Below are 25996 nucleotides of genomic sequence, written 5' to 3'. Positions count from 1 at the left end.
AAAATCCGAAATACAGAAAAACAATACTAAGTACAAAAGAGCAAAATGTACTTTCAAATATGCAAACATTTGTATTACGTCAACCAAACACTGAGGCGTACACCATGTTTGTCTGTTTGAGCAACCACTGTGCATATACACTCCTACTTTTGTACATACTGAGCAGGTACACAAGTATGCAGCCCCTGTTATTTAGATGAATGTTTTTCATGTAATGTAGTTAACGGTTTTGCCTTGCTGAGAATGGTAACATCTAAACTTAATGACTCAAAGAATGAAAAGAACCATGCTAACTTGCTGGCCTGGTTGATGCCAGCAACAGCCATAGCCATTGACTCTGAGGACTACTGAAAAACAATTTTTGACCCCTCTAGAAAAATGTTTAAATAAAATTACATTCTTCCACAACCGTTTTTTTCCCCCCTGGCCTCAACCAAAACAGCCAGGACATTGATTATTGCAGATAGCATCCTACAAAGTTTCAGTGGTGGACTTCCTTCCTCATGAACTTGACTCGATTTGTTTGTCTGGCGACAACACCAGGTCCTCTCAACTGTTATTGAGTCACCTCATTCCTAAGAGGTTCACGAGCACTGTGCTGCTATCACCATCAGGGTTGTTTCAAAGTGATAGTGCTCCCTGGTGATCATTATCATGTTCTCCTTCTTTAGGCCTAGTATAACCTTGGCCGTAACAACAGTAGGATTACATTTGGTTGTGCCATGGAACAACAAAGACATCTTTAAGTCTGAAACTTATTACCAGACGCAGATGTGGCCAAATGGCAGGAGAAGCTGCTTGATGTGGTTGTCACCGTCTGCAGTCAGACGGGACATTGCTGGCCAGCGCGTGGGGTTGTGTGAGTGGGAGCGTGTGAATGTGTTGGGAGCTTCGGACCTGGCTGCGCTCCAAGATATCACCACAGTCACTTACATAACCCAGCCTTGCTCACGTCTTCATTTCCCATTTCTTCCTCTGCCCTAACAGGATCTTTTCCGGGCAAGCAAACAAAGCACAACCAACTGAGAATATCATCCCTCAACGCCACACACAAATGTGAGACTAGCGCGAACGCTGCAAGAGCTCTGACAGTTACTTGTGGTTTTGAGAAATTGCATTCGGCCACAATTGCAGCAGAGAGAAGAGAAGTGAAGAGGCAGACGAATAACGCGCAGCCCACATCGACCACATCCTCTGACAGTGTTGCAAAGCTAAAAGGCAATATAAGACAGCAGGTGTCCAGGAGCCAATACCACAAGATCCATGCTTCTTCACTGCTGTTCCAGACTATTAAGTGAGCCATCTGAATTTGACCAAATAGTAAAAATTGTAAAATAAGTGCACACTTCTCATCAATGAAATACAAGGGGAAACTACATAATGGCTACATGGAAACAGCCAAGTGTGTGTGTTTGTTTGTGAGCACTCGACCTTCCTTTCATTCCATCGGTCTCCGGCTATCATCTTCTTCGAGGGCGAACTTAAGCAGCTGTAACTGAGCAGTGAGAGACTTCCTGTCTTCGAAATCGCCAGCCAATAACAGGAGAACAGGAAGGGAGGAATTGGTGCACAGGACGCAATGACTGATTAGCAGACAGGAAATGGGCATCTTCATCTTCAGAGCAGCTGACATATTGACAAGATAAGTGGTTGGCAATAAAACAGTGAAATCCACATTGCTACTGAACGACAGTCAGCCTTGCACAACTGAAAAACTCTGAAAGCATGCTTTCTACACAGCTGCTATATGTTCAGCTTAACTCAATAATGAAGCATTGCATTTGAAGGTGTCAGAATGAGTCGTCTCCGCAGGGTGCCGGGGGTAGGGGGGAGCTCTCTCTGGTGAGCGGAGGCCCCAGGGCAGACCCAGCACACGTCACAGCGATTATGTCCCAGTTATGTTGTGAGCACTGGGTGTTCTCACATAGGAGCTCGAGAGCTCTCTGTAGAGTGGTGACGGATGGTCAGCAACATCCTGAGACCATGATCAACAAATCTACTAAATCATAACCACTGAAATCATGTCAAACGTCAGTTCAGACATTAATACAAATATGTACAGACATAATAAAATAAAAGTCAAAGTCGAACCAACTCTAAATAAGCAGTCTCACTTGCATTTCTGTCATCCATGAGGTTACACTTTACAAGAGAACTTATTGGCAGCTTAACACACACACACACGCACAAGATGTTCACACGCAGACGCACAAACACACATAGTGATGTTAAATGTGTCAAACTTGTAGCCACAAGCCAGTCACAGTTGACACAAAGCGTAGCAGCTGCAGGTTCCAGCAAAGCGACGGAGGAGCAATGAGATGGGGTGATGAGAGATAAGGGGCATGAAGCTAAAATTAGTGCTCTGTGAGAAAGTGATAGATGACCTCATGTTGGCAGTCACCTCATCTTGCTGCAGAAATCAGGTCACCATGGTTCATGCAGCCTCCCGCACGACTTCATGCCCATTTATTTTTGGTGCCTCATCTCCTGCTGGAAATGTCTGACTTTTTTTTGTTAGAACTTAATTTGGCAAAAGTGATCAGTCTTGGCAAAGAGTGCTGGAACATCCTTCCAGTGCTTTCACAGAGGTAGACAACAAGAATGGGCAGTCAGAAGATGTCTTTATTTTTAGTCATTGACTAGAATGCCCCAACTCATTCAAAACACATTTTAACTACCTCTGAATATCTGTAAAAGATTAGGAGTGTCTCTGTGATCCACACGCATCTATTCAAGATATTTGTTTAAATTGCAACTGTGAAACTCTTGTTCGAAACAGTAAACGTTTCCTTCAAATATTAAAAATGTGTTTGTGACTGGTTCCTGAGTGGAGAAGGTGTTCCTCAACAGTTTTCTCTGCGGTATAGCCAACGATACCCATATTGTTCGCAATGATCGCACGCTCATGTATGAAAGGCAGTGGGAGTTTGTGTAAATATTTACAATAAGCCAAAGCACAATTATTGCCAAAATGATGATGACGATTATTTCTGTATTTCTATTCATTTACATAAAAGAATGCGTGAACAACATACAATGCAAAACAACATCTCAAATATGACCAACGGATAATTATTGAAATAAGCACTTAACACTACCCAAGAGTTTAGGAGGGAATAAATGACAGAGCAATCAAGTAGTGGAACTCACTAGATACAACTACAGTGTAACAGAACCTACACAGTTCTACAGACAACTTCCCCAGTGGAGTAGTCCACATGATATGGAGGTATATGCCGTATGCCCACTCGGGGATATCCCTAGGAGTATTTAAGTTTTAAGTTAGGTTTTGACATCAGCATCCAGCATCAACAGGGATTACTGACAAAATTGACCTCATGCAATATTATGAGAGCTCCTTGCCGCCACAGCTAGTCACATGAGCTGTTAAACACACGGGCAATGGCGGAAACTTCTTAGGATAGACATGGCGAAAACTGTCCACTGAGCTGTTCCACATAAATAAAATGGCCAAAAAGCAACAGCGACACACTCACTGGGCAGTTTCCCAGCTCAAACACAAATATTGAAGAGGAAATAAAAAGAAAATAAGATATGAAATGAAAGCAACCGACGCTTTTTCAGTGCTATAAATGGCTTGTCCCTACTGCTGCTTCAGGAGACGGCAAAACACAGATGCGAAAAGAACAAGCCCGATCAGAACAAAGCTGTCCTCAACAGCAACGTTAAAAATGAGAACTGCAGAAAAGATGAGGGTCAACCATCATTTATAGAGGTTGTTTGTTTATTAAGGTTGCTGGCTTCATCATGTTGGAAGCTAATTTATTTTATGAAACTTGGCTCATGTGTTAACTGTTTATACTGCTACCAATCCTCAGCTACTTTTGTAGATTATTTTTATGAACGTCATCGTATTGTCATGCATTACTGGTACCGTTAATGTTAACTGTCTTGAGATGTGTTTAGTAAGTGGAGTTGCTGATAACACAACACCAGTCTTTTCTAGGTCACCTACAAGACTGTGGAACTAAGCATGAATACTGTATGCAGCATGAAATGATCTTAAATCATCATGTTGAAATTGAACACTAAATAGGGTATAATTGTATTAAAATTCAGCACAGTGTTGCACTAAGTGAGAACCGGAAACGTGCCTCGATGACATCATAAGAGTCCATCCATTCAGTGCAGGTTATGGCCAAACTGTTATGTGGTGGCTGGGTGCAAGCCTGGTGTCCACAAAAGCTGTTGAGCATCATGAAAAATGGGTGAAGCGGCTTAAAAAAAAGCTAGGGACAAGTAGCAACCATCGGCGTCGTTCGTTCACTGCAGCGATTTTTATGGCCTGAAAGGTGATGTGACCGGAACTGTGATGTGGAATGGAATGTTTGATGACAATAAAAAAATACTATTTTTTTATCACAAGAGTAAATCTCACTCTGTTGCTTATCATTTGGAAAATGCTAATGGCTTTGGTTTGTACAAATAGTGAATAATCATAAGTGGTTCACAGGTCTTCTGTGATCAAAGCCATAATAAAAAAAAAAAAACGGGTGGTGGAGTGAAAAATGTCAATATTAGGCTAATAAAATCAATAAATCTTATGAGTCAGAGACTATTATACGAATGCACTGTTTTGTCTCACCCCTTATAAGGAAGTGCACAAACCACTTCCATTACTCACTGAACATTGAACTTTCCTGTCCCCACTTCATCACATAGTTTACAGCCACATTTTATCTTCAGCCAGCCACATCCCAGAGCAAAGTTCATTCCTCCAAGGAGAGTCAGCGTGAAAGAACTCACAATGCTGAAGACATTCTTTGTTCAGATTAAAAGGCCTGGGGGGAGGCGTCAGATGTATAGGTACAATGATACTGCCTCTTCTTTCTCCATTCACTCACCTTTTCTTTGACTTTTTTTCTATGACTGAGGTGCAGGTCAATAAATGGGGGCTTTAGGAACCATTCTAAGGCACAAGATGAGCTTGGTGAGAGTATTGACATTGAATGGAAGTACATTAAAATATGTTGCTTGATAAACCTCAAGTGACAACGACTATTCCGTCGACCACCCGAGTAAACTCTAGGTTAATGTAATATTACACTGCGTCAGTAACAGTGCCACAGTGGAAACACACACTCAAGTGCCGGATCTTCACTGGGTACAAAATCGGTGGATCAATAGAAGCCATCATTCATCTATTGAGTCAGCTAGAAAAGAAAATATATATAGACCAAATGTGATGTGACATGAGAGGCAACAAATGCTAAGTCATATTTAAGTATTTTTAACAAGGTCAAAAATGTTTCCTGTTAGACAAACCCACGTTTCTCGTTTCCCCAACTCCTTCCTTAATCAGCGGCACATGTAGTGTGTAACGGAGGTCACGTCTTTGTGAAATGCTTTTTTCACACCAGCCACTCTTGTCACCGACTGTGATTCAGCTAAACTTAAAACTTAAAATGTGTTTATTTTATATGGTTTTATGAAGGACAAGCCCAACGGGTCACCACCTCACATTTGACCTCATGAACTTCATCCATCTTGAAAAAGATTTTCCACAGGGACACTCCAAATGAAGAACGTTTGTAGCTAGCTAGATAAACAAAAGAAAAATACATTTCGGTTCTAGTGTTGATGCTGAGCACTACATGTAAACACAGCGAATTTAAGATAGATGCCAGCAAGTAAAAATAGATGCAAGACTTTGGTGCCTAATTTCATTTCATTCATAGAAAGAGAGCAGTCAAAGTTTTAAAATGAGAGGGAAATTTGTGGCTAACTATTGTCATCTTGAATTACAAGGTCAATTTGGCAAACATCTGAAAAAAGACACAAAGGAAAAAGGCACAGTGGGAGTCTTCATCCCATTCAAAATTGTCTGGTCTAATTGCATAAATGTCTATTTACCCCTTCGAAAGATGCATAAATGCTTGAGGGAAATACACTGAATCTCCAAACATGAGACTGAATAAGAACTCGCATGTCTTGTCAACACTGACTGGCAGCCTTGCACTCAACGACCGCTCCTTGCATTGTCTCTTGGATGTTTCTGTCCTTCCACTTATAAAGTCTGACAGTAGCACCAGTGCACTTACGTCATCTCTTTACAGTTAACTTTTACACCGACAACACGCATGTCTTGAATACACCAGCGAGACACGTCATTCTATACCACAGCAATTGTTTTCCAGGGCTGCTACATTTACACACTCAAGAGCCTCAGGCATGTCAACACCAATGACACGACAAGAACCGGGTTAAAAGGCACTGTAGTAAAACATCACATCATCGTGCAAGCCTGATTCTTTTTAAATCATCTTCAAGTAATGACACGCAGCCCTGCGCAGCAAGCCAATAATTCCTCCCGACATTCAACGGCAATTACCCACAAATCATAACAGCACGTCCTCCGGAGGTGTGCAGCCGTCCCGATTTCCTTTTATTGCTCTGCTGTTCTCATGGGAATGTGATATAAAACTAAAGCACATTCTATGGAAATTGCATTAAAAATCTGTCTAATTCCACAATATGATCTCTACCACATTCCTCGTGTTTCGGAGATGGTAACAACTCATGACTTCCTGTCCGGGTGGGATTCTTGTATAAAGATCCAAATAATTAAATCAGACTGTTCATTGAAGATATGGCTTCACGACACAGTTTCAGTCTTCAGAATTCAGCCTAAAAAGTAATTCATAAGTCGCTACACAAGTGGCATGTCAAAGTTATATTAATATAATGTAATAGCACTGTTATTCCAGACGTGGGTTTAACGAAAATGTCAATCCGATGTAAACACAGTATGGGACTCCGTAATGATGGTGACACTCTGTATAATTCATTGCAGCAGTGACATCTTTTGACCTGAGCGTGTAACAAGCTGACAGAAATTGATCTTCAATATTGTCAAGGCAGACTCCAATCAACCGAGGGACCAAACTGCATTTGGGCTTGAAGCAATTATACAAGCATGTCTATAATTAACATTCAATTTGTGAGGGCTTTATGAAAGGTTTGAAAATGTGTTTTTAACCATTGGAGCCGGCAGTTAAAGGTTAATGAGCCAATAGGGTGCAGTTGATGTTCTGTTTTTTATAGACTGAGATTATGAATTGTAGGGAAAAACAAACAGGATTCACTGTTGCTTGAACCAAAGAAAACAGTCTATACTCAGTCAACAGTCTATACTCAACAGTCTATAATACCAGTGTGAACCATCACTTGTGTTTCCATCACAAATCAGATCTATTTTCACACCTACTCACACCATCGCTTTTGGGTAGTGCCAAACCATCAACTGGTTTTAGGCAACAGTCCTGACCCAGCACCAGATGGTGGAATCACCACACTGGCATAAGGATGTCGGAGTGGTGTCAATCTAAGGCAAGACATGCCTCTAACTCATACATGACTACGTTTAAAGCAAACTGAAAAACAGTCGATGAAAGCCCCAGACCTTGTTCTAACACGGTAGACTCCACAGAATGCAGTGGTTTAAAAGTGGACTACAAATATTCAACATGAAATGCATAAAAATAGCCTTAAAATTCCTGCGGAAATAAGAGAGATGTTTTGCTTGGTAAGGAAAGACTTGATATCATAAGCAAAGAGGAAATTGAATCCTCATGTGTGTTTAGAGAGGCATTCCATCGGTCCCTCAGAGAGAAAGGTAACAGGGGCACTAGATTTTCTCAGTGAGAGTCTTGTTTTGGGAGATGAACAACTTTTTTTATTCCACTCTCTGAGTCCATGTATGTGTATGTATATGTATTTTGTTTGAAAACAGATACACAGCTGATACAACTGCACTCTTATCTTGCATAAATATATAAAAGAAGATGAACATTTTTTTTATTAATCATCATCTCTGTTAACGATTATTTGACTCAGAAGTTTGTCTTTCTAAAAAGTTATTTTTTCACAAATAGACGTTTACATCCTGTCACAGCGCCGGTCACAACAGCACCCCTTGCCACGGAGGCAATCAGAGTCCAGTGTCCAGATGTGCTGTTAAAACATGCAACAGCCTTTCAGACAGCAGACAGATTAAAGTGGAGTCGACCATTTGTAGAAGGTTTGAAAAACACATTTAAGCATTGTGTTTGCTCTCCAGCTTTTACAGAATAGTGCAGATACAATGAGGTTGTGGGATTAAGCACTCATACACTCACACACATGCATGAACAAGCTACTGCATTACTGAACGGTGTCCATCGGGCAACATCCACCAGCTCCGGGGGATCCTGAGACACTCCCAGGCCAGTGCAGAGATATAATGGTCCTGGGTCGACCCCTCAGTCCCCTCCCAGCTGCCTGACACACCTCCAAAAGGAGGTCATGAGATGCCTGAACCACCTCAACTGACTCCTCTCAATGCGGAGAAACCAGTAATAAAACCTGCTGAGCACAAAGGACGACCTTAGAATAACTGCCCAACAGTTGAGACCAGTCTGGAGTTTCCTTCTTTTACTGCGGAATACTGCAAGCATTGCTCTATGAATAAGACAATTAACTATTGGTTTGTTCACATGGACTGATTAGTTCCTTGTAAAGCTAAGATTCAGGAATGGAATGGAGTGGTTTGGTTGTTTGAAACATTATGTAAAATAATAAATAATAAAATAAAATAATAAATAACAAGTTCACTTTATTCACAATGAATCACTAAAATGAGGGGCAAGAAGTGGAATTAAAAATATATTTGCCTTGTTTTTTTGTTTTTTTTTCCAATAGATCATGATATATAATGTGTATTATTTCTGTATGTAATAGAACAACTCTCATTCTCTATGACCGATGGATAAGAAAAAAGTAAAAAGGTAAAACTAAAATTGTAAAATTATTGTAAAAATTCGCAAAGACATCTAAAGTAAATTAAATTAACATACAGAATTAATATTGAGAAATAAAAGAACATAGAACAGTAGATTTAAAAAATTACTACTGTATTATTCCTACTTCACAGCTTCATACAAATCTGTGCAGCACCGTGTGTGGTTCTCAACACACACACACACTCACCACCTGTTTTCATCCTTCCTTCACATACCGAGATGAGTGCAAAACAAAACACATCTGCCCATGTCCACAGCCATTTCCACATCCTCAGACAATGAGCTGATGTAAATGATAATCCTGTTTCTGCGGCTTAAACATCGACACACTACAATTCCACTGACAGAAAAGCACTGTTTTGAAATATTTGCAATATATATCAGATTAGACCAACTGAGACACCATTGCTTCTACCGTGGATTATGAAGCACTCGGTCTGTTCACTGGATTATTTGTGCACTGAAACAAAACATTTATCAGAACAATAAAATCTAAAATCCTATTTAAATGGGTTTGGGAAGTTTGGGAATAGAGACGACTGTGCATTTAAATCTCCTTGAAAGCACACTTTAATCCATTTTTGTGTTTACCCTTTTATGTGACCGGGATTTAGTTTCTTTTGTATTTTAAAAACCATAATTATAAAGGCTACAAAACAAATACATACTGCATGGTTTTAATAAAGTCATAGTTCTGCAGTTCCTTACAAAAGTTTTGGAAAAATTAGTGTGTATCTACCACCAAAACCATTCGAGTGATATGATTTCTGGGATGAAGGTCGAGGAAAATTAAAGTTAAAACTGCTATAAATATCTGAGCACTACACAGTGCTTACAGAGCAGGTAAAAATAAATTCAAAACAAACAATCCATAAATTCTAATTCAGGTTTGGCACATTAATGTTAATCTACAAAAATTGTGAAGATGAGTTTTTTTAAATCCAAAATTTTCAAAGTCAGTTGGAGAGAAGTGAGAAGAGGAACAATATCAAAGCTACTTAATGGGCCACGTGCGTAAAAAAAAAAGAGAGGACCAAGTCCTTATGCAGTCTCTGAGGATAATTCTCTCGGTTACAATTGAACAAAGCCATGTGAAATGCAGCAGCTAAAATGAGGTTTAAACCGAAGCAAAGGTTTTCATAAGCCATGCTTTTGCTAGGAAACTGTAGTGTGTAGTGGTTTGTCAATTGCAAACCAAAAGGAAGGAAAATCAATGCAAGAGGTGTCCTTGTTATCTAACATCTAGCCAGGAATAACTTTTCTCCTGGAAGTATTCTACAACAAAAAGCCTGTGTTTAAACTACAGCCTAATTCTGTCCAGTTCTCCAAGCATCCATGATGAATGCTGACAACTAGACTTGTATTGACTGCCTCATGATTCAATTAAAACCTGATCAATATGAAGGTAATTTCCTTTTCAGCCCAGCGGCATTCTTTTAGCATTTCCCATCAGACTTCACCACAGCTAGTCAGCCTCCTCCACCTCAAGCTCTGCATCCTCCCTTTCCTGGTGCCTCCAACATTCTCGTGGCTCCATGTTCTATATCAGATGAGGAATTCAAACACTTTACATGACATTACATGACAAAACTTAACATCACAAGACAATCACTACAGTATCATGACAACTGTCCGCTTGAGGGTACAAGGTGTAGACAGCAAACGTCAGGTAAACAAGACTAAAAAGCTCTTTTTCTTTATCTAAAATAGCTTTGGGAATTATCAGCACAAGGGTCTGAAAAGGGCTGCACTGTGGGGAAGTGGCTAGCGCCCTCGCCACTCAGAAAGAAGGTTGCAAAAGGTCGGCGTCCCCCATCTCTCTGCCCAATACCTGGGATCCTGGTCACCACAAACCCCATTAGGGAATAAGTAAGTCATAAGTAAGCAGTAAAAGATGAAAGAACGTTCCGACACTTGGCATGAACCACTGAGGCATGATGAGGATTCAAACATGTATACTGTATAAAGTAATAATCTTACTGTAATAACTCATGTTTTTGAAACAAAACTACAGTTTTAGGACACGTTATTTTAGCTGCTGTGTTGTTTTGTTCCAATGGTGACATCAGGATCAGGCACGACAAAAGAAAGCTGTGGTATTACAACGTGAAAAAAAGTGTGTTAAAAGGTTTGAAATAACTCATATTTTGTTTTTAAATGACACCTGACGGGTAAGTAAAAAAAAGAGTCGCCTTATGATTAATGGCATTTTAGTACATCAATTTAAATGTGTACTTGAATGTGTGAAAAAAAAATCACTTAACTGTGTTACTGTTGCTTCTGAAGCCCAGTGTTCTGCATCTGCACTTATCACTTCCATTTTCTGCAATTTTACATCCGGTACCAGCCCTTGAAGGGTTCTTCCATTAGTTAATTCCATTAAAAGAACAAAACTCTTGGCAATTAAACTCAGATTACAGAGCCTCTGTAAGTTGGCGAACCATCATGGACTGATTTAATTCACTTCTAATGGATTCAGGCCGTAATATCCCTCGCTAATCCTTGGTAATGTCCAGAGCTGTGCCTCTTCGTGGATTAACCCGGTACTCGCTGTATTAATAGCGTGCTTATCCCTCCCCGAAGTGGGGTCTACCTTGGCAAGAGCACCTTATTTGTTACGTGTCCTTTAGAATATATTGAAAGTATCTGCTGTGATAAACAATCACAATGTCTGTTCAGGTCATTGGATTAAAGAGGGACATCAAGTAAATGATTTGTAGCCTCTGCCGCTAACGTGCAAAGTCAGATGTTTTTACAATATTAAACAGTTATGTCAACCCACTAATCTGCTGCAGGGTCACAGGGAAGTACCGTTCCATCAGGGATTCCCAAACTGACCTTCAGCTGACCACTTTAGAGCCAGAGATGTATCATCGCCATCTGGCGCTAGGTCTTCCCCGTCGTCTCCTTTTAGTTGCATTCGTGGTTGACAGAAAGTGCACAGGTACGTCATCACGAGAAACTCTTTTGGTCATCACTTTATTCTAATCTATTGGTGTGTTGACCCTTTATTTTGCTACAGAACAAAAGAAAAAGTTGCCACCCGGATTGAACGAATCAAACAGGCAACAAGTCTCCTTCTGTGTTAGGATGAAGCTCCAGCAACATCATGTATCCGGAAATCAGCAACATGAATACAACGGACCAGTTAATTCCACCAGTGGATTTTATTTCTTCCATGATGGCACAGCAACACTCTTAGATGGCTGTGACACGATTCATCAGGCCCAAGTTGTTGAAAGAGGCATCATGAGGCATCATTTTCACTCTTGGATGGCCCTCAGAGAGTCCACATCTTAATCCTATTGAGAATTTTGGGGATGTGTTGAAGAAGGCTTTGCAATGTCGTCAGACTCTCCCTTCATCAATACGATATCTTGGTACAAATGCAACACTGAAAATAGATGCAGAAATGTATGCCACTGCTACTGTAGGCAGCAGCCAAAGGTAAAGGCGACCAGTCAGTGTATATCCCCTTCATCAATACACGTCATATGACACTGAACTTTACATTACATTCCAGTTAAATGGAACAAACAAAACCAACTAGAATCTTCACCAATAGAATTGAACACGCCATTTATGTTACAGTGAGCTGTCAAAGAAACTTATATTCAGTCCAGAGCAAAGCCATTTCTATCAACTATGTTCCTGGGAAGTTGGCAAAACGTAGTCGACAGTGCTTCTTCTGAATGACCACCAATTGTTTGATGACATTTCCACTCCACTCATGACCCACATACCAAATTCATTATCTTTATTTGGGGGAATACATCTTCAGAATACACTCCAGCAACCAACTATGTCCATTCCCCATTAGGGAATAAGTTAGTCATAAGTAAGCAGTAAAAGATGAAAGAATGTCATATATAATGAAACAACATTCAGTCTTGGCATGAACCACTGAGGCATGATAAAGATTCAAACACCTATAATGTGTAAACTAATAATGTACTGTAATAACTCATGTTTTTGAAACAAGATCAAGAGCTACAGTTTTAGCTCCAATGGTGACTTCAGGATCAGACATGACAAAAGAAAGCTGTGGTACTAAAACGTTAAAGAAGTGTGCTAAAATGTTTGAGATAATTAATATTTTGCTTTTAAGTGACATATGATAAGTAAGTAAAAAAAGAGTCCCCTTATGATTAATGGTGTTTAAGTAGATCAATTTAAAAGTGCACTCGAATGTGTGAAAAAAGGAAAACTTTGCTTTTTCAACTAAAAAATGAAAAAGTTAGACATAAAAGGCAGCTCTTTTAAACAGCCCACACTAATCCCACAAAGTGTAATCCAGACATGCAATCTAAAACGCTATCCAAATGAGGCACCATGAACTTTATTTCATTTTTTTGTTTGTTTTTGTAAGTTTGTTCGAAGCAGTTTATCCAAAGTTCAGGTACACACATTGTATTTTTTGTTTAACTAACTTTACTACATTTTCTTCCCCATCAGGATATTTTTGAAACGGTGGTGGTGCGCCACGCTGGTTTGTAAGTAGTACCCTGTACTGCTGTGACAAAAAAACGTACAAAACACCTAGTTCATTTATTGCGCAATGATTGCGTTTCAGAGCGTTTCAGACCGTCTGCAGTGCTGTGGTTCTAATGAGGAGTGAGCAAAGCTACAACGATGAAACTCATGGACTCTATGGTATGAGCCAACCCGCCTTAATCTGTCGTTGAGGACCAAGTACTGCAGCACCTGAGCCGAACATATAAGACGCGGAGCCAGAGAGACAACTCAGGACACTTTATTTTAGCTGCTGTGTTGTTTTGTTAGAACGACCTCTAATTTGTTATTGTACTTAATGACTGACTGACTTTATTATAAAATACTGCTGTATTCATGGATAATGTTTGTCAATAAAACAAGTTTCAACTCAAAAAACCTCGGCCGAGCAGCTTCAGTCCACCGCCAACACAATCTCCCAATGACAAAGTAGCCTTAAAAAAAAAAAACCTGGATCCAAACAGGGATCGCTCCCAAAATTGAAATATTTGTTCCACGTTCCAAATCGCACCTGGGTTATTCTGGTACATTTAATAGGTCTGTGAACTCTGAGCACCCAAAATCTCCACAACGAGCTTCTCAATTCAAGCCAGTGAAAAGAAGCCGGAGCGTGAAATCACTTAATCCAGGATAATTTGATGACCTGTGAAAATGTTCCGTAAAGGGTTTTCATCAATGGGGTTTGTTGGCACACGGTCAACACCCCACGATTGTTCCTGTGCTTCCAATTAGCGCAAGAAGCATTTTAGCAGACAAAGGGAGGGTTTTGTTTTTTTTGTCTAATCAATTTCCTAGCCAACCGGATTCTCTTTTAGGATTAGGATGCTTATGAAATCTGAGACTAGATTGCTGTATCTGCTTTGCTGAGCCATTAGCTGAAGTTATCAAATTAAGTGTTGTCTTTGGGTCTGTGACAGAGTGAACAATATACATATCGAAATTAAAAAAAAAAAAACAATCGTCCACACTCATTACAGCCAACAATACAGTTTATAAAGTCTAAAAGAACTATCTAACAGAACATACTAACTGTGAGACACAAAGTCACCAAGCCACAAACATCCTCTTTGAATCAAGTCTGTTATGTCATTTATTGCACAGGTATACATGCAGAGGCTGCACCATGAACTTTGTTTAAACAAACCAACCAAGTGCTATGCACAGCTAAAGCCACAATGGAGTGCCTTCCACAACAGATGTTTACATTCCAGCCTCAGTGGCAGAACAACTTAAAACCCATCCACATGTATGTGCATTTAGGTTTGTAGGTCAGCCGCTGTGTCCAGCTCTACTTGATGTCGCAATGAAGCAGAGCAATACTGCAAAATAGCCAATAAAGAATAACATAAGCTTTCAAACATCATACCAATGCGGGGGAGCCTATAGAATTTAATACTTTATCTGGCCAGATGTGCGCAATCTGGCACAGTTTTAATGACATAAAGAAAAGTGCTGTGAAGTGGTGCGGCCAGGATTAGAGACGTAAGTAAGTAAGCGTCTTAGCATAAAGTATGTTTATTCAAGTAATAACCAACTCAAAGCATAATACATAATACACATAGCCGCAGCAAACAAGCCGGTCAGAAGCGCAACTTACAGTTGTTTTTAAACCTGATGTGCTCCTAATTGTCCACACGCCGTCACGGCAGAATGACTTCCCTGTCTGACCGGCGATGCCAAAGACTGTCTGCAATGCAGAGCTAACAGAGTTATGGGCGAACATGATGTTTCACTGCAAGCCTTCATTGACACTGGTGGAGAATCAAGATGCACCCCATTGTTTAATAGTTGGCTTAAAACGAAATGTTGCTCCAAATAAAAGCGCTCTAAAAGGTGAACATTTAAAAGGATTATTACCCTTATGAAACAGAGATAATAAATGCTAAAGATCTGTCTGGTAACTCCTAAAACTAAACTAAAATGTGGCAAAAGTTGGTAAATCAGTAACTGCATGCAAACCTTAACTCAATACAAGCCAGATAAAGTTGGCATTGTTTTCCAGGGTAGCAAACTGTGGTAGCAGAAATTTGCAAACTAGTGTCAAAATATATGCAAAATTGAAATTGTTACCTTTTTTTTTTAAACACAAAGTATTTTCTGACATATCACCTACACCCTTGGTCTAAATAACAGATTAATCGCATACAAACTTTCTTTCATGGGGAACATATTTGGAGCACCAATTCCTAGTGCACAACATTATACAATGTCATCTCAGAACCAAAGCATCCACGATGACAGAGTCTAGAAGAGATTGTGCCGATGGACTAAACATTTAAACACCTGCAAGAGAGAAGCACAAGAATATTTTGTTAAATGGAATCCCACCTCTACTTCTCTCCTAAGAAGCCAAGATGGGTAAGAGGGAGAGGAATTTTACGGAGCGTTTTTAAACTGCATCCATTGAATAGCATATGGCTTAAATGACAATATTGGTGTGTTCAATGGATCAGAAGTAACACAATCAATCATGCCATTGTTTTACAAGCCGATTCCTCACTTGTTACCTCATGTATACACTGTTTTGTCTGATTCGTCATGTCAACCAAACGAGAGTTACAATAGTTGTGAACTTACATATGATGGTCATTCAGTCTGTAAGTACACAAAAGTACAGTATGTTGACATTTATACACAAAGCTTTTGACCATCTAAACGTTCTCAACAAAGAATTCACTTTCCATTTCCACTTTCCAACACGCAATTGTAGCATAGCATGGTCTCTTTTTCTTTTCAAATCTGACTCCTGGGTCTTGTTAATAAAGGAATGACAACATATCCCTCACATTGATTGACCCCCTTCTCTTAGGTCTGCACAAGCCTTTCAATATTACTGGATGAATCATATTAATTAAAGGTCATTTTGATCCATCCTGTCACTATGGATCCACAGACATATAAACCACTGCCACCGATCAATGAGGACAGCCACGGTCGGTAGAATCTGGGCCTCTGGGGATTTCTCTAGATTACCAGCTGGTGATGAAATGCTGGCAAGCCGGTAAACTGATCAACCAAATCAACCAAGATGAGGAACAGAAAGTTACAAAACACTTCAACAGTCAATCGCAGTATAGCTACAATTGCTTGCTACATATAAACGCTGCCATTCAGTCGATGTAAATTGATCCAGAAGTGGAGGAAGGGATTGTTGCTGTTCAAATGACTCCCATGAATCCTAGTAAGCTTCCTTAAATCCAGAGAGCAAATAACACAGCAACAGGTGGCCCCATTCACAAAAAATGGAACAACAAGTTCTGTGACTAATTCATTCAAACAACAGTGACTGTCAAGCTTCCATTTGGTAACATGCAACACTGCTCCTCACATCAAAACATGATCAGCATCCAGCTGACAAAAATGTGAACCATAAAAATGTGAACCAAACATATTAAAAGGGAAGAGATAAGACTGTTCTCATAGACCATGATTAATAAAGAAAGTGGCTCCAAGTTAGTTCCTCTAAGAACACATTCCCTTTTATAGAAACCGAAGTAAGTCCACACACACACACACACACACACACACACACACACACACACACACACACACACACACACACACACACACACACACACACACACACACACACACACACACACACACACACACACACACACACACACACAGGACAGTCTTGCTCAAGGGCACCTCGACACAAACACTGGTCACACCATGTAGCAAACTGTGTTATGCCACCTTCTACCTCAACACAACCGCAAAACTTTATTTCACAGACTGAACATTTCCAGCTTAAATTGCTGACTTTTCATCCATTTGAATGAAATAGGGAGTTGTGCTGGAGTATATAATTTATACTTGGATTGACTTGACTTGGATTTTCCACCACCTCAATGTGCCAATAAAAATGGTTTACAATAGTAAATTCACTGTCATTTCACAAAACGTTAATTTTCCTAAAAACTAAGCCACAAGTGATTTATTTGAAGGAAACAAAAATCTAAACAGTCGCTCCAGCCCATCCACTGTTGTCATGGGAGAACAGCAGGCCAATTTTGTGAAATTAGCATAAGCTGTTTTCTTCTTAAGCAATCACTTTAAGTGTCTTGGAACATTCCAGCGGCTTTGAAAGCCACATTTATTGATCTCCATATCCTTGTTCCAAGGCAGCTGCCATCTGTTCACAGTTCCAGGGCCAATTCTCAACATTTTAAATGGGCCCCAATGATAGTCCTGCGCAGTAGTGAATACCTTACAGTGGTTTGTGTGATAATTCAATAAACCTACCCCAAACTTTATTGGTTCTGTGAGAGAATAGAACTAATGACATCTGCACCAGAACAGAAAGTACTATAAATGTTTTGTCTCAAGAATATTCCTGCGAGAAACAACTTTGAAAAATAGGGAAACAGAAATGAGAGTAACAACGAAATGATTTCCCTCATCATAAGGCACCTGGTTGCCTTGTTACATTAATAACGCAACCACAGAATTTGGAAGTTGTGATTTGGAGGTGAGTGAATAAACATAATCCCATTTGTGTATTCCTTTTTTTCTGATATAGACGGCAAGATACAAGACAAAAACCGAGACAAAATACATGACTTTAAACCCAGCCTTCACTCGGGCCGTCGTCTGCCCACATGAATTCAAAGTGTAATCAGTGAAACAGCTGGAACACGGACAGAAATCCCTGCTGGGATTGCTTGCTACTACCCCGACCAGGATTCACATCAAACTGTGAAACAGATTGCAGCAATAGTATAGCAGCATTCAGCAGTTCTACGAAAGAGAGTTTGCCTTTTTAATCATTCAAGAAGTTTTCAATGGCAAGACAGCAAAGTTTGCACCACATACATCGCTGCTTCTTATAAAGGTTAAGTATGTAATGACAAGCAACAAACAAAAGTGTAACGTAAAATGTGGCCAGTGTTGTCACACAAGCTCTTTCAAAGCCCTTATTTATCATGTAGCTGAGAGCGAAACTGAGAAACAATACTTGAACACCGAAGAGAACCAGAAAAGCTGCAGAGTTGAACTAGATTGCAACAACTATTACTACTATTTGCATCACATAGGTTCTCATTTAACCTCTGTATGCTTAGGCCGAAGGGAAGAAACTGGAGTGCACATAAGAAATGTAAACAATGAGTAAGAAAGCATCCTAACTCCTCACAAACCATGTTCACTGTGAAAAATCTCCGTCAGAATCCGAGCACACGCCCTGTTTACACGAAGGCCAAAGCACTATCCACTGTGCTGTACACTTTCTTCCACACGTCAAGTACTTTTACCTAGTTTTAAGCAGTCAAATCATGTGCGACTGTCAAACATTGTTTTTTTAAATGTCATCCCGGATTTAAAAAAAAAGAGTATTCTATCCTAGATAGTGTATCAATATCCAGTGTGAGTTTCGTAGCCTTGGTGTGGTCATATAATTGTGGAACAGACACAAAACAAAGTCTGTGTTTGCATGACTAAGCAATTTTATCTCAGATCCCGATTTATTAAAAAAATTATAAAAATAATGAATAATAAAATCATAGTTCCATTGCTGTCAGAGCAGTTATTTAAGCGACAATCTTACATTTTATCAGGGATTACCAGAGGACATAAGAATCATAATCACGTTTAGGTGTCATGTCAACTGTGACATGTTAGAAACACCATCCAGTCCAGAACTTGTATAACATGTTTGTCCAGAGACAAACTGGGTTACGTAATCTCCACAGAGAGAGCAAATTCATAGCATGTCCATGGCAGTGCATGTCAGAGCATCCCCTCGAGGGACAGATCAGCGACTGAAAATAAATAACTTTTGAACAGCCCCTTCTACAATTGCTTAAGATCCGAAACAACGTTTTCATCGTTGTGATGATAAAACAATGTATTAAAATAAATAAATAAACACAGACACTTCAACAACAATGCAGCACTGAGTGTCCATTCACAGTGTGCAATGCTGTGGAGATTCTTTTCACACGGCATTAGGGGGCGCTCAGAGTTGACCAATTGTACATCATCCCACACGTAAATAGAAAAAATTAAAGGCACATTTCCTAAAACACAATGGAGGGAAGAAGTATCATTCATTTTTCGCCACAGTTTTCAGAAAAAAATTCAGTGCACATCCAGGCTGAATGGTGCAAACAGGAAACAGAATATTATTTGCCATAGGGACTCGCTATAAACTATCAAGTCTTGCAAGGCTGGGTTTACCACAAGATCACCGCTGCGTTTGTATTCAGTAGAAGTCGCACAGTGGTGATGCATTTTTCAGACTACACCTTTGAGCAGCATCATGCAGTTTTAAAAACAAGTTCTTAGAGGATCAAGTCAATGGGGCCCATTTAAACCCAACATTAGATGGCACTTATACATTCCAAATCCATTTCCTCATGATAGTCAATGAGGTGAATCTGCGGCGTGGTGAACTACAAGCAAAACTGCAGAAAAAAGAAGAAGAAAAACACACGTCTTGTCTGACAGCTGCCAGCCCAGAAATACTTCTCTCACCTTGTCCGTTCGGCATTATGAACCAAAGCATTTATTTATTTGACCCCATTTGCAAGGGAAGACAAGGGACTTGGAATAAAAACAAAGGCAGCACACAAAGACAACAGTGATAAATAAATCAGCGCAAGCCGGAGGGTGGTCTTCAGACTTTATTACGCAGACCAACGTTTTGATCACAGAGACAAGATTTCAGGTCCAAAACTACACAGCAAAAGCCCCATAATCTGTTCAAAAAATATATATGTTACAGGAAAAAGTGTATCAAAAGGACACTTGATGGTTTTTGATAGGAATAACGGGTTGATGGGAAAAAGTAATGCAACACATCTGAACGTTAATTTTGGCACTTAATAAATAATAAATAACAGCTGGTGCCTCAACATAAAAAACAAGTTCAGTTGACTCATACTGGGCATCACTGTTTCTTTTCTTTTCTTTGGGGGTCACTTTGAATTGGGCATTTAGCTCATCCATTTGTGTTTCTGGCAGACTTCTTGTTAATGAACTGTACGCAACATTAGTTTGCTAAGTGGGAGACTGGCTCTTTCAGGGGTAGGGGTAGTAGGCATTTAAGAGAAATGTTCCGTCCACATGGACACTTTGGGAGTTTGCCTTTCCATAGAATGTCAACAAAGGCAAACACGGTTGAGATAGTGGCGGATCCGTACGAGGATATTCAAAGGCCAACACAAACAATACTGCAAAAAAGCCCACAAAGCTCTTGTCTATGAAGTGGGCACAGCATGGAGAAAGAATTCACATTTTCTCAGCCTGGCCTTCTCAGGATGAATGCAAGTTGTTCTCTGCAAACAGTTAATCAACCATCAAAAGGATGTTTCTTTTTTTCCTGTTTCTCAATTCTAGATTACTAAAAGGACTTGGGTGGAAATGAACAATCCGCCCTCTACGTATTTCTAAGTATTTCCCACACATCAAGAAATTCTAATCACATGTGAAAATGAATATAAAAAACCCAGACCAGATACATCTACATTTTGTTAAAGCAAATGAAACCAGCAATAGCCGGAACTGTCTTTGTTTCGATATAATAGTTCACTTGTTTGACTGGTAATCTTAAAATAATTTGATGCTTTATGTGTTTTTCAGTTTTCTTAAAAGACATTATGAGTGACTCACTCAAACATCACACATTCCTCTTATAGGTCAAAAATGAGGGACGTGATCTCTTGGCTGCCAGAACATTCTACCAGAGTACCAGAATGATATTTACTGACATTCACTATGGAAAACATTGAAATAAAAGGCAATTCAAGATTACATCATTTTCAGTCTCATGGTAAATTCCATTCTATCTGACATTCAGGTGCCAGAAGTCATTTTCAGTCTAGTTAACAACTGGTAGTGTAATGCTGCCTGCCTGCTGCGAGGCCCAGTACCACAGGGGATGCACACGACTCCAACTGAAGTGGGTGAAAAGTTGCGTGGTTGTCAAGACAAAAAGTAAGGGGTTCTTGATATAATGTTCAGTTTTTAGGAGAAGACCTCCACTGTTTTTTCTGCATAAAAGATAGCAACCATAATAATCTGATCAGAATGCCACTGTTTAGGGTTTTTCCATTTGGTACTACCAGGCCTTTAAGAAATTCGAGGGCAAACAATGGAGAAAACCCATGGAGAAAAACATGGTGATCAACATGCACATTTAATTTGGAGGCTTGGGCAAACCCATCTCTGACACCACTTATAGACTAGTTAAAGCAGCATATAAATATTCACAACCAACAGAAAAATATGTCATCTGTTGTCAGTTGTGTTCAAATCAGATGGGTTACATGAAAGCAACTTAGTGAATCGGAATGACAAATCAGGTGTGATGTGACACCCAACATCGCAGCTGAAGGAAGCCAAAGTCTTGAAACATGAGTCCGGTGCGACTGCCAAACTGTTCACTCTGCAGATACAATCTAGGAAAGTGACGGCCGATAAGCTTGTTTATACACACAATGTTGATGTAGTCCTCACTTCCATCTTGTGTTTCAAGTTCTTTTTTTATTACAATACAATTAAGGTAGATATTACACATCAGTTTTCATCGCACATGGCAAAAGTTATCTCTCCATGAGCACTGCTAAATCCATAATGCAGCAAAGCTACTTCTCAAATAAAACCTCTGGTCTGGTTAATCCACAGACAATGGGGAACTAGAAGCACAAAAGGTTAAAAGGTTGAAAGTACTTTGCATCATTTTATAGAATAATCCCAAACATTCCTCTGAAATACATGAGAGCCCAGATGAGTTGGGATCACATTAAAAAAAGACATGACTGGGTTTAAAGGGAACTTCATTGTAGCGAATTTATGTTTCACTGCTGTCCCATTATGCATTTATTGCGAAAAATACAAATTAATACATCACCTCTAAGCTTACAGTAGTCAACCTGCACTTGGTCTGTGGTACACTCTGTGCTATTGATAGAAAGGGGACAAGTATGGGGATGAAAATTAAATGTCAATCTTGTTACGGAAATGCCACTCAACAGTATATCACTTTGCCATTTTCATGATGGTACTGAAAGGCTCAGCCTCTCAGCTTGAGCAGCAAACCTTCATTTTATAGGAGCTTAAGATGAATAATTAATCACTTTGACAGGTATCACAAAGCGCGTAGGTCTTTTACTCACAATGGCTTCAAACAAGTCGTCTTGGATAAGGGCATCATTATTTATTAAACAACGTCTTGGCACGAAAAGATGAGGGATAAGACCACTTTTTCATTGGCCACAAAGGAAGTGGTCTATACAAATCTTCTGACTTTTATTGCTCCAAAACATCCCACTAGAGGTCATCTACATCTGCACATGTTTCAGCCTATTAGGATGTTAAGTATTTCACTCCCTCAGGAGGAATGCAGTGAACCATTCAGATCAAACAGCTTGGATGACAAAGTGTTTATTCCAAGTTACACAACAGAGACAGGAAGAAAAGTCCAGAGAGAGCACCTGCTGATCAGTTATAGATTAGTTTAGGTTATAAAGCTTTATGTCCTTGAATCTACAGTTCAACTATGTCAGCATTTGAATGGCACCTTCTGTTTGGTCGTTGAACTAGCGTTCAAGAATGTTCCTCTAAATATGAAGGAGCACGTTCAAAACACTGACCAGAGATGTATGTGTTTTTAGCTAAATAATACCAAACGAAATTTTCATTCATCGATTGCATTTTTTCACAGCATTTATTGCCATTGTCATGACATTACCTGTCAAACTGTTGTGCAACACAATACATAGTAAAGAAAATTAGAGCACAGCGACTACACAACAGTACAGTTACTGTCACATGTTGATCTCCTACCTTGGCACTGAAATCCTTGCTTTCCAAATCCCCTGCGAAGAAGAAAATATTATAAATTAATAGGCTACATTTGACAAACTTACATTTATGATGGAAATTGTGACTTGTGGCATGAAAAAACTTGATGACTGATTTCATTTAAGCCTCTTGAGAAATGTCTCCTTGATCAAATCCCTGAAACCTTTCATTGGTCTTCAAGAGAAAAAAAAATCTACCATGGATGCCTATTTTGAATTTCAAGAATTGAGAGAGGAATGTTTTGAAAATCTAAACAAGGTAGATTACATTTTTAATCTCAATTCATCACACTAAAACTGAGTCAACTAGCAATTAATGGCAAATGTGTTCTAAATATAACCTAAAGGAAGATTAAAACAGCAAGCGTGGGTAGTAATGCTATGCTTTTAACATGTTTGTGAACCTTTCAGACCCTCACAGGTTATGCTAAAGAATATTCTTGACAGTATCTGTTATGTCGGGCTGTTGTGGTCAACAAATCTCTGTATTGCTGTTCAGTCCAGTATGTGCTTGAAGGACCACGGAGAAAAGTGTAATTTAAAGTGAAACTAGATCGGGACCCTTTCTTCAGTGATTTGGGAGCCAGGTTCAGTTCTGACATTGGCCATAAGGGTTGCTGGTGTAGTGCTAGTGTAATGTTGCACTACATTGCAACATAAATGTTTAGGTGGTAAAAAAATATTGATAGTCTGAAAAGTATTGATACGCAAACGCTGCATCTGGATACGACTCCACCCACCAAACGCACTGACAGTAACAGGGACCCTGGTCATCATGACAAATTCCAGGAGGTTAGCAAAGCTCCCGTTCAACATTTACCTGACTGTATTGAACTGATAATTCAAATATGTTGTCTTCTGGCTTTCTCACAGAAAAGGCTGAAGCAGAGACTAATAAGTCACAACCAACTCGACCACTACTGTTTGGAAAACAAGGTCAATAAGATCCAAAGTCCTCTGAAGCTTTGAAAATAAACAAATATTTACTTTTTTTTAATTTACAAGCACGTGGAGCATGTGATTGTCTTGTTTACTGTTTTCCTTTTTGTGTCTCTCATTATTTGAATGTTTAATTTTACCTTTAGTTCTGTTTTGAGTAAATAATAATGCTGATGCCTTCTCAAGTGTTCTTTTCACCTTTCATCATGAAACATCAAACACTGATTTGAAAGCCATAAATCTAGTTGCTCACACACACATACACACCACCAAAACGCTCACAGATTATTTAGGCAAATCCTAATTAATAACGTTGATAATGTAGCATTATCTTTCAGCAGGTGCCATGGCAGGAAGTGAAGCTCCAGCGCTGACACTCAGCTACACAGTCGTACCGTAGCACTGCATGGAAACCTGGCCCTGGCTCAACAGTGGCTCTTCTCTACCTTTCTTGTTCTCTCCTGCCATTGTGTAGCTATTTCACATCTTCAAGAAACAATACTGAACATTCTTCTTCCATAAAAAGCCATTCTACAGATGTGTACCAGATGCTGGTTAGAATGTGTTCCGTCTTTCAGGTTTTCTTACATGACCAGTAGAGCAGCTCTCTCTGCTATCACAGGTTCTCACCACACAGAAACAGAGCCATAAGGTCAACAACTTTACTTCACCACCAGAGACGGAGATAAGAGTCTGGGAGCAGAGGTCACTCCTTGTCTACACTTCTTCAACACTTCCTCTTCCAAGAGGTTTACACTTAAATCAGGAATGTCGGATGTTCTCCGTCTTCTCTTGTCCACTCTCACTATCATGTCTCTGTTATTCGGAGGACCTGTTTGATCAAAAGAGACGGGCCAACAAAGACTTGCTACTCCGCAACAAATTCAGAATCTTCATCACAGCCATAGTCCTGGCTTCGGTGGGTTTTTAAACATAGAAGAGGAAAAAAAAGACAAAAAAACAAACTGGATTTATCAACTTTCGAAGATGGTAAGGACTCTGAAATGGCGTAAATAAGCCAACCGAGATGATGAATCTTAACTTTGAGTTACTTGCCATATTAAAAACATTCATTCCTGAACTTTTATTATTCAGTAAAACTGCCAATAGATAAGAGCATGTCTAGGCGTTTTGGCAGGAGTGAGCAGACTGGTGGTATTCTCACTCACACCGGCAGTCACAGCGTGGTTGTGAGTGAGACTTGTCTAGAAAAAAAAGTGAAACCACACTCCTAAACTAGCTGTCTAACTCGAATGAAATCATTTTCCAACTCATTTTCTAACCTAATAAAAATTCAATAACTGTGCTGCAACATTGCCTTCTGTTTTCAAAGTAACCACACATTACTGAAACAGCGACCATTTAGAATATCTGTACACTTTGTCTCATGTCCTGCTTTCAGGAACGGTTGCCATTTTTCATTGGCACCAACCGTGAGGAGTTATTGTACTGAGAAGCCTGCATATCCCATGGACCATGAGGCGAGGCCACAGTGGTTTGAGTGCTGTGTGTTTGCTGCAGAAGTGCTCTAGGGTAGGTGAGTGTAAAGCCCTGGTTCTCTTCTTTCAAACAGTTTTCTACAATGAATAAACTTTTGAGGAGTTTTAAATGTGTGTGTCAGATCAAGTTGCTAGTTAGGCGATATTGGGTAATTTAGTTTAGTTTAGGCCTCAGATGGAAGCATGCCGGATGTGGCACGGGAGCCGCCAATCTTCAACAATCTCAACTGCTCCTTAAAACTGACCAATCCCGTTCTTCTAAAACCCTCCTAACTATCCCAATGAGATAGACTAGATAAGGGCTATCAGCCAAACTATTTCTTCGGAAGGAAAGGTGGCGGTCAGAGAAATGGTCAGGGAGCGGACAGACATGAGAGGCATGAGTTAGTCAGACACTGCACATGCAGCAGTATTAGCAAAAGCGGCCAGCCTTCAC

General features: G+C 39.7%; 1 protein-coding gene across 1 annotated transcript in view; it reads right to left on the bottom strand.

Annotated features, from left to right (window-relative positions):
* The window catches only part of LOC128753481 (protein kinase C alpha type-like), a 91572-nt gene that overhangs the window by 61792 nt on the left and 3784 nt on the right, over positions 1-25996 (bottom strand). The window contains exon 2 of the mRNA XM_053855220.1: positions 23106-23137. Within this exon, the coding sequence (XP_053711195.1) occupies positions 23106-23137 (32 nt within the window). The remainder of the gene's footprint in view (positions 1-23105; positions 23138-25996) is intronic.

This window comes from Synchiropus splendidus, chromosome 2 (genome assembly GCF_027744825.2).
Source record: "Synchiropus splendidus isolate RoL2022-P1 chromosome 2, RoL_Sspl_1.0, whole genome shotgun sequence".
Classification (NCBI taxonomy): Eukaryota; Metazoa; Chordata; class Actinopteri; order Syngnathiformes; family Callionymidae; genus Synchiropus; species Synchiropus splendidus.
The sequence above is the reverse complement of the archived record's forward strand: the minus strand, read 5'-3'. Positions and strand labels throughout refer to the sequence as shown.